The 9,576-nt window shown below is 50.9% G+C and overlaps 1 protein-coding gene across 1 annotated transcript; it reads left to right on the top strand.

The window, feature by feature from the left end:
• On the top strand, positions 1–7,906 carry LOC307208551 (uncharacterized protein). The gene is made up of 4 exons (XM_079963243.1): positions 1–163; positions 2,044–3,240; positions 3,957–4,212; positions 6,692–7,906. The coding sequence occupies exons 2-4, from the start codon at positions 2,443–2,445 to the stop codon at positions 7,372–7,374; spliced, it is 1,737 nt and encodes a 578-aa protein (XP_079819369.1). The 5' UTR covers positions 1–163; positions 2,044–2,442; the 3' UTR covers positions 7,375–7,906.
• Positions 7,907–9,576: the final 1,670 nt, after the last annotated feature.

Genomic DNA, 9,576 nt, shown 5'->3' with positions numbered 1-9,576 from the left:
CCCGGAAGTGCGAGGTCGGGCGAGTTTCCTCTTCCTGTGCTTTCCTCTTGGCTGGGTGGGAGGAAGCAGCAGCAGCAGCAGCAGCATCAGCCTCTCGGGCTGCATCTAAAACTCGGGCGCCTGGGGGGCTGCGGGAGGATCCGGAGTCTGCAGCCGGCGAGAGGTGGGTCGAGATGATCTGCGGGGCGGGGTGGGGGAGGGTGGAAAGAGGGAGGAGATGAGCAAGGGAGGGGGGGAGGAGGGGGAGAGCGAGGGATGGAGGAGACAGGAGGAGGGGCAAGCATGTAGCCCCCCCCCAAGAGACAGCTCCCCCCCCACCCAGATCAAGTGGGGCAGGAGGGGCTCTGTGCTGCTTCTCCACCCAATTCAAGAGCAGAGCCGGGAGGGGATGGATGTGGGGGGAGTGAAGACTCTGCAAGGACGGGAGGGGGGAAAACAGAGAGAGAATGACATAATCCTGGGAACAAAGGAAGGGCACCGCCGCTTCCCAATTTTTAAACTGGGTTTTTGCTTGCGTTTTCTTTGCCCTCCTCGTCCCTCTTTCCTTTCTTCGCATCGCCTGTCAGTTGCATAGAAAGCGTTAGAGATGCCACATAAACAACTAATTTATGAAATTATGTGCAGAGGATGGGGGCTAAGAGCTGTGCAGCTGCGGCTCTAAGGGAGCTGTCCAGCACTCCTGTCAAACCGCCGCAGCCCCCTACCCCAACCCCTGCTTGCAAGTATCAAAATATTGAAAGGAGGTTGGGGCCCTCAGCTAGAGAATAAGCGGGAAGATTCACCGACACCTTGCAGCTCTTTGCTAGGTTTTTTGCAGAAAGTTGGTCTGCAGATTTCGCTCCCTCCCACCTCAGACTTCTGTCTCTCCGCTCACACCCCTTGACACTTCCTTCAGTCCCCATATGTTATCCAAGGAGCACAGCTGAGTGGTGGGACATCTGCTCTGCCTCCAGAAGGCCCCGGGTTCAGTCCCTGGGATCTAAGAATATACAAACATAAGGAGGGCTCTGCTGGATCAGGCCACTGGCCCATCTAGTCTCACCATGGCTGGCCTCCCTTCATCCTCCAGGCATCCCCCCCCCACACACCTGGTATTCAGATGCATTATTGCCTCTGACTGGAGCAAAACCATCTCTGGGGGGGAGGGGAGGACCCCTGCCTGAAACCCTGGAGACCTGCTTCTGTGTAAGACAACTTCCTGCGTTCCCGCATAATCCAGCGTGTTGGCCCTTGCCCTCCATGCATGCCACCTGCTTCCTGCCACAGTCCTCTTGTGTTCATTCACACAATCTTTGAGCACACCTTTTTCCTGTCGCCTCTCGTTCCACTTCTTTGCGGACGGCCTCTGTGTCTGTCCTGATTTATGACTCCCAGCTGTGCAGAAAGTGTTTCATGGGCTGTGAACGTGAAGACAGTTCTCCCCCCCCCCTCACGTGACCTCAGTTAAAAATGTGGAACACTTCTCTGGGCGCTGAGCTGGGCGCTGGCAGCTTGAATCCTTGGGCGGTTTGCAGGGCCCATGCTGCCTGGTCTAATTACAGAGTTACTCAGTTACTCCCTACGTAGCGGGATGGCATCATCTGTGAGTCTGCCTGCTATGTTTCTGGTCGAGTCACTGCTCTGGGCTTGCAGTCAGGCCTTCTGTGAGGATTCATACTGGAGAAAGCGGCCTTCCTACAGTAAGAGCTGTTTAGTCGTTTAGTCGTGTCCGACTCTTTGTGACCCCATGGACCAGAACACACCAGGCACTCCTGTCTTCCACTGCCTCCCACAGTTTGGTCAAACTCATGCTGGTAGCTTCGATAACACTGTCCAACCATTTTGTCCTCTGCCAACATCAGGGTCTTTTCCAGGGAGTCTTCTCTTCTCATGAGGTGGCCAAAGTATTGGCGCCTCAGCTTCAGGATCTGTCCTTCCAGTGAGCACTCAGGGCTGATTTCCTTCAGGATGGAGAGGTTTGATCTTCTTGCAGTCCATGGGACTCTCAAGAGTCTTCTCCAGCACCATAATTCAAAAGTATCTTTATTCCCCTTCCTCCTGCAGGTGCAGAGCACAAGAAGGCATTTCCAACTTCTGTATCTTGCCCTGAAGACCCTGCTTGGATTGGGCCATTCGCCTTGCGACACTAACAGAACAGCATCCTCCTCCTGCCAGATGATTTCCCCATCTCTGTTGCGGACTTAAGCTTCCATTTGGCGGCTAGTTTTACCAGAGAACTTGCTCCGAGGAATTGGGGGAGAGCAGGCACCCCCCCACCCCTAACCGGAGCCTGCTGACAAGCCCCCTTCTCCCTGCAACTCTGTCCGCTCCCTTCTTTACCTCTGCTTTTTGCCTTTGGGGAGAGGCAAGAGGGTATCCCTCGGGTGGCCAGATTTGGCCCACGGGCCTCGCCTTGCCGACCTCGGACTTGAGACAGGAGTTTCCCCTGCTGATTGACACAATATGGCTATGGGGAGAGGGGAAACGGCTGCCCTCCACCTGCAGTTCCAGGGTGCCCCAGAACCAGGAATGCAGCCAGCGATGAAAATGGAGGCGCAAGACCCATCTGGCCACGAACTAGGGGGAGGGGCAGCTTCCCGCTTCCTTCCGGTTGGCTCCATGCGGGAGTTTTTGGCCGGCGAAGCTCCTCAGCAGGTGAAGCAGGAGCCAGATGAGGGTCTGCAGCAGCACTGGGAGGCCCAGAGGCAGGAGTTCCCCAAGGCAGTGCCCTATCCCCAGCCAGGGTGGCGGAACCCACCACTGCACAAGCCCTTGCAGTGGGACACCAATTCATTCCAGACCTCCTACGAGGCAGCTGCCAACCCGAGCCAGTGGCCCCCCGGAGGGTGGGTAGCCCAGAGCCTGCCGGGCCTCAGCCGGGAAGTCCAGCCAGTCTACGGCGGCTCAGGGCACCGAGAGCGAAGGGGTTACGGGAGCGTGAAGGAGGAGACGCCTGGTGATGACACGGTCAGCGTGGAGATGCGGCGCCAGCGCTTCCGACGCCATCGCTACCAGGAGGCCGAGGGGCCCCGGGAAGTCTGCCGGCAGCTGCAGGAGCTCTGCCACCAGTGGCTGAGGCCCGAGAGGCACAGCAAGGAGCAGATCCTGGAGGCTGTGGTCGTGGAGCAGTTTCTGACAGTCCTGCCCCAGGAAATCCAGAACTGGGTCCGGGAGCACAGCCCAGAAACCTGCGCCCAAGCAGTCGCCTTGTCGGAAGACTTCCTGATGAGGCAGCGAGAAGCCCAGAGAAAAGAACAGCAGGTAATTTTTTTTTAAGTGTCTCTAATAAAATGGGGGCAGGGAAAGAAGAGACAACTTATTTCCCACACCCCATCCTGTGAAAACAAAATGCTAGACCAGAAGGAAATCCTGGAGGAATGCACAGACTGTACACTCACTGAAAGATTACGCAGGAATAGTGTATGTTCAATTTCTGTACACTGGTTGTACACTCACTGAACGCAATGTGTGAATAGCCCATTGATATTTTAAGGTTGTTTAAATGAATATTCTAACATATAAAACAGAAATATTTAATAAAAATTATATACAGTCGTACCTTGGTTCTCGAACGCCTTGGTACTCGTACGTTTTGACTCCTGAACACTGCAAACCCGGAAGTAAGTGTTCCGGTTTGCGAACATTTTTTGGAAGCTGAATGTCCAACGTGGATTCCACTTGACTGCAGGAAGCTTCTGCAGCCAATTGGAAGCCACACCTTGGTTTTCGAATGGTTTCAGGAGTCGTACAGACTCCCGGAACGGATTAAGTTCGAGAACCAAGGTACTACTGTATATAAAAAAACAGCAACCCATCACTAAAATACAATTTAACACTGGTAGAATTAGAACTATAAACATGTATGTAATGTTGGTCTGGTCTGGTTTGAATGGAGAGCCGTTTTGCGGCACAGATTTTTTTCCAAGCAGTATCGCCAGTCCCTCCCTGGCCTGATCTTTCCTCTTTGCTCTTTCCAGGCTCTATGGACGTTTGATGAGGTGGTGGTGAACACCCCCATGCCGCAGCAATACCCCTCCATGGCGCAACAGGTACACTACCCCACAGTGGCGCTGCCAATGCAGTACCCACCCCTGGCCCAGCCGGTGACTTTTCCTGCCATCGGATCGCAGGCTCCGAATCCTATTGTGCCGGAGAGAGCACCGCCCAATGCCGGGAGAACGCTGATCTGCCGGGAACCTGTGCCTGAGGGAGGCAGGAGTCTCAGGCCGTATGGTAAGGATTCTCCAGAGTTAATTTTGAACACTTTGTGGGAGCCCAGTCTAAGGCGTCTCTGGTCCTTCAAGGTCTGTGGCATGAATCAGACCTCTGTCTCTGGAGAAGGGGGGAGTCTACAGGTTGTTGGATCTGTTTTGAGCATAAGAAGATCTCTGCTGGATCAAGTCCAGCCTCCTCTTCTCACAGTGGCCAACCAGATGCCTGCAGGAAATATTCCAGGTGGGACCTGAACACAACAGCACTCTGTTTCCTGGGGTTTCCAGCATTCAGAAGCATGCTGCTTCCGATTGTGAAGGCTAGTAGCCTTGCCCTCCTTGATTGGGTATTGTGGTGTTCACACAGGGTCCCCGGACGTTTAACGGTCTATTGATCCCTGTGCCGCCACCGTGCTCGCTTCCCCGCTGCCACCAACCCGTTACTCTCGGGTAAAACACTGAGTCCAGACAGTTGTTAAAATCGAAACAAATAAACAAGTTCAGTTTATGGTTTCTCAGATAAAATTCCTGTCAGTATCTTAACTTTAGTTTCTTTACCGGCCTATACCTTCTGACTGATTATCTCAACTGTTTGACTGACTCCTCTTAACAAATTCTCTCACTCTTTCACATCAGACTAGCCCAGCCCACAGACTTATCCTCTCTTCTAACTCCAGACTGTCTTCTCAACCACCCTAACTCTTAACTCCAACTCCTCCCCTTGGGTTCCCATTGGTTAGTCATTTTACAATTAGTTAACCCTTTCTTTATGAACCCAGTATGATGTCACACACCTAGGAGGTATTCAAATAGATGGATATTCATGTTATGAGAGAGGGAGAAAAGCTTTTCTCTCATTGACTTTTTCAATAGACTTGTGTCCTGTCACCTCTTGTCTTTTCTCTAAACTAAAAGTTCCCAGATGCTGCAAACTTTGGTCATGGGCAGCATAAACCTGGAGCTCCTCTCTCACTTGGCATAACTATACAACTGTCTATATCGGGCATAGGCAACCTTCGGCCCTCCATATGTTTTGGCCTACAACTCCCATGATCCCTAGCTATCAGGACCAGTGGTCAGGGATGATGGGAATTGTAGTCCAAAACATCTGGAGGGCCAAAGGTTGCCTATGCCTGGTCTATATGTTATTTGCTGTAATTCCAATTCAAGCTTTTGAAGCTTGATATGTCTGTTTTTAGGACCCACCTTATTTCTTTCAGTTGTTTTAAACTGTTTTGATATTGTGTCTTGTTTGCCCTGGGACCTTAGAGTGAAGGGACTAAAACAACAACAGTGATAATAATGTGTGGCTTCGAGTTTTGGGGCTGGGAGGGGGACTGGTGGAATCCCGCTTTTGTGTCAGTTCAGGTGGGCAAAACAAAAATTCCATGTTGCTCAAGTTAACAGCCGCAGTCGGTATCCAGAGAAGTGTGTCCCACACTACAAGGGAAAAGGGTACCAAAGGAGGACAGGAGGTGAAGCCAAGAGAAGCAGGCTCTGGCTGAGGAACTCCTCCTGAATTTGCCGTCAAAATCTCTGAATGGATGAGGACCTGGGATACAGAGAGCTTTTATATTGCAGCTCCCAGTTAGAAGGCCAGATTAGGAACCAATCCAGAGATTCCTGCAGAGAAAGGCAGGTATGGCACTTCTGAGGCCTACACTTCTTTGTCTCAACTGTTTGGGCCTATTTTGCATTGTTGTTAAGAGAACGGTGCCTTCATGGGGCGGGGAGCCAGAGGCATAGTGGCTTAAGTGTTGTACACCTGAAGGAGCATCTCCACCCTCATTGCTCAGCCCGGACACTGAGGTCCAGCTCCAAGGGCCTTCTGCCGGTTCCCTCGCTGCGAGAAGGGAAGCTACACAGGGGTGTCCAAACTTTTTTCAAAGAGGGCCAGATTTGATGAAGTGAACATGTGTGAGGGCCAACCAAAGTTGTTGACAAATTGTTGAGCTTTTTAAAGGATTTTACTCCTCCAGGAAATAAACTGCCACAGGGCCAGATTAGGCCCCCCTAAACAGACTTTGGACATGCCTTCTCAGTAGTGGAATGCCCTCCCATCAGATGTCAAGGAAATAAACAACTACAGTGGTACCTTGGGTTACATACGCTTCAGGTTACAGACTCCGCTAACCCAGAAATAGTACCTCGGGTTAAGAACTTTACTTCAGGATGAGAACAGAAATTGTGCTCTGGCAGTACAGTGGCAGCAGGAGACCCCATTAGCTAAAGTGGTGCTTCAGGTTAAGAACAGTTTCAGGTTAAGAACAGACGTCCAGAACGAATTAAGTACTTAACCCGAGGTACCACTGTATCTGACTTTTAGAAGACATTTGAAGGCAGCCCTGTTTAGGGAACTTTTTAATGTTTGATCTTTTATTGTGTTTTTAATGTTTATTATTATTATTATTATTATTATTATTATTATTATTATTATTAAACACTTGTCCCAAACAGGAAATCTACTTTGTGTTTTTGTGTGTGTCCCCCAACCTATGCAGGCCCCATTCAAGAGTTCCGGAGGCCCCTCACGAACGCGGAGCGGATGCGGAACCGGCGGATGCGGAACCGGAAGCAGCGCCTTGAGACCAGCATGCAGCTGGTGGAGTCGGCTTCGAGGGCCCCTTCCATGCTTTTGGACGCCATGCGCGGCTTGCACCGCCAGGACCTGAAGGCCTTTGACAGGGCCAGGCAAGAGGAGAGGCAGCACAGGAAGCAGGAGAGGCGCCAGGACAGAGCCACGGCCCAGCTGATGGTCAACGCCATTGAGCGCTCCCACAATGACCTGGGCGAGTTCCTGGGGAGGCAAACGGCCACCATGGCAGCCATTGCGGCAGTGTTCGCCGGCCAGAGGTCACCGTCGCAAGGAGCGTCCCTTGGCTACAGCTCGTACCAGGGGAACAGTAACCCACCTTGGGGCCCGCCGGAAGCTGGGACCCCCCTACCGCCCGGTCACGTGCCCGGCATGCCTTCAGAGCCCGTGGCAGGCCCAGCCGTTCCGTGCCCGGTGCCTCCTCTGGCCACCCCAAGCGGCATTTGCAACCCCATTCCAGAACCTCCTCCTACGGACGGACCCCGAGAGGATGCCGCTCCAGACTCGCCCACGCCATCCACTTCTGACACCGCGTCGTGTACGCTAGACACACGGCCGAGCAGAGGGACGAAAAGGAAGATGTGGGAATGACAAAACTACCCTCTTGTAGTTTTCATTTGGATTTTGATGGGGTTTTCTCAATGGGCAGGGCTGCCAGAACCCTGCTCTTTTCCCCTCCACCTCCCACTTACCCTGGTTTTAACAGGACAGCCCATCTATCTATGCAAAAAAAAAAAAAAAAAGCAAAAAGCTGCATGGTCAGGTTGCATACTGGTAGCCAGTGAGAGCTGTAGGGTTCAGAGCCTGTGCTGTTCCAACAGATAAAAGAGGTGAGTTTTGATCCAGGAGACCTGGGTGAGTGGACCAGTGGACCCATTGAGGCAAGTCGAATCTGCCTTTCTGTAAAATGGGAATAACTAGCCTACCTCGCAAAAGTGGTTGCGGAGGGGTGCTTTGCAAATGCAAGAGCCCCATAAACACATGCAACGTTGACTTGGTTGTACTTAGCAAGTCAATCTCTATTGTTTAGAGATTTAAAAAAAAAAAAATTTAAGAGGTGGAGAAATGTTATTAAATATTAAAATAATAATTTAAAGGAGGGCCAAGGGCAAGAACTGTTCCAGTGAAGCAGTGTCTTGTGCCAAAGCCTTCAAAGTGGCCCAGTCGATACGGCAATTTCTTAACAGTGCTTTATTTATTATATGATATTTATTATAAAATGTTTTTAATGCCCCTATACTAGCTGTCCGTAGTGGCTAATCAAGCCACAAAGTTACAACAGTATTTATTATGAAATGATGTACCCGTAATTCAAAAAGAGAGTATTTTAAACCAGAAGCCAACAAAAGATTTTAAAAAGAGAGCAGTGCAGCAGAGAAGAACATTGTACAAACTCTACTGGGCTTGCCATCGGTGCTATCCCATGAGGAAAGTCAGCATTATACCCATTTTACAGATGGGAAAAACTGAGGCTCAGCATCAGTAGTGAGGTATTTTTTGTTTGTTCCAAGCTCTAATACTTTAATTGTCGTCGTAAAAAGCGACACACTGGGTGGAGCCGCTACACCAGCTTCCCTGCAAGGTGGGTTGCTGCTGCTTATTGGGAGAAGGTGTAGAGAAAGAAGGCAAAGAAGTTGATGTGCTGCAAATGTACCAGTGGAGCCCATTGGGTGTTTCTGCTGGTGCTTTTGCACCACACTGACCTCTCCACCTCACTTTTAACTGACCCTCCTGCTTGAGCTGCAGCCATTAGCTCAGGGCTGGGGGAACCTTTGGACCCCCCCCCCCCCCGATGTTACTAGACTAGGGCTCCTCCATTGTCTTCCGAGACAGACAGATGCCAATCAACAACAGCTCCCAGCCCCCAGGCCAGTTTCCCCTCCTTTTTTTTTGCAATTCTAGATTCAAGCAGCTCGGTTTTTCCCAGGCCAGGCTGGCTTCCTCACCGAAATGTACAGAAGATGTCAAAACCAGCCTTTCCTTCACCAGAAGCAGCAACAGCTTTTTTGAGACAATCTGCCTTTTAAGAACCTGGGAGGTGCCCCCCCCCCCAAGACTGACACTTGAGACTTGGTATTTTGGAGCCTTCCTGGACCACGCCGTTCAGTTTTGATGGATTTTTTAAAATAAGTACTGTTTTTAAATGAACTCTGTTAACCTGTCCAGCTTGCAAAACGTGTATTTATTTGTAAATGTATTCTGAGCTTTTTAAGTGGGAAGGAATAAAGGAATGGTGCGGCGGAGAGTCAGGGCAAACTTTGAGGGTGGGATTGCCGGGGTTGGGTTTGGCAAAAGATTAAGAGCAGGAGTAGGAAACCTGAAGGCCTCTGGATGTTGCTGGACTCCAGCTCCCATCATCTTTGAGCATAGGTTGTGCTGCCTGGGGCTGATGGGAACTGGAGTCCAGCAACACCTGGAGGGCAGTGGAATCCCCATCTCCAAAGCTGTTTTCCATTTGCGCTAAAAGCCACAAATCTTTTCAACTTCAAAATGCAGAGAGGGGGAAATCAGACAGTGAAAACAGTCCACAGGCATGAGTTCTCTCCATGTCAGAACACCCACGTGCTGTTGGGTGAAAACAAGGTCTGGACCTCCTGATAATGTTGGACTCCAACTCCCATCATCCCTGAGCAATCGGCACGCTGTCTGGGGCTGATGGGAATTGGAGTCCAGAAGCACCTGGACTCCAGCCCTGTTACACATCCTAATGACACTCTATGTTTACCTTTGAAGCTTAGCAGGAAGTAATGCCAGACAAGGTTGGATGAGAGACCAGTTATCAGCCAGATCATT

The sequence above is a fragment of the Podarcis cretensis genome (assembly GCF_951804945.1).
Source record: "Podarcis cretensis genome assembly, chromosome: 2".
Classification (NCBI taxonomy): domain Eukaryota; kingdom Metazoa; phylum Chordata; class Lepidosauria; order Squamata; family Lacertidae; genus Podarcis; species Podarcis cretensis.
The sequence above is the reverse complement of the archived record's forward strand: the minus strand, read 5'-3'. Positions and strand labels throughout refer to the sequence as shown.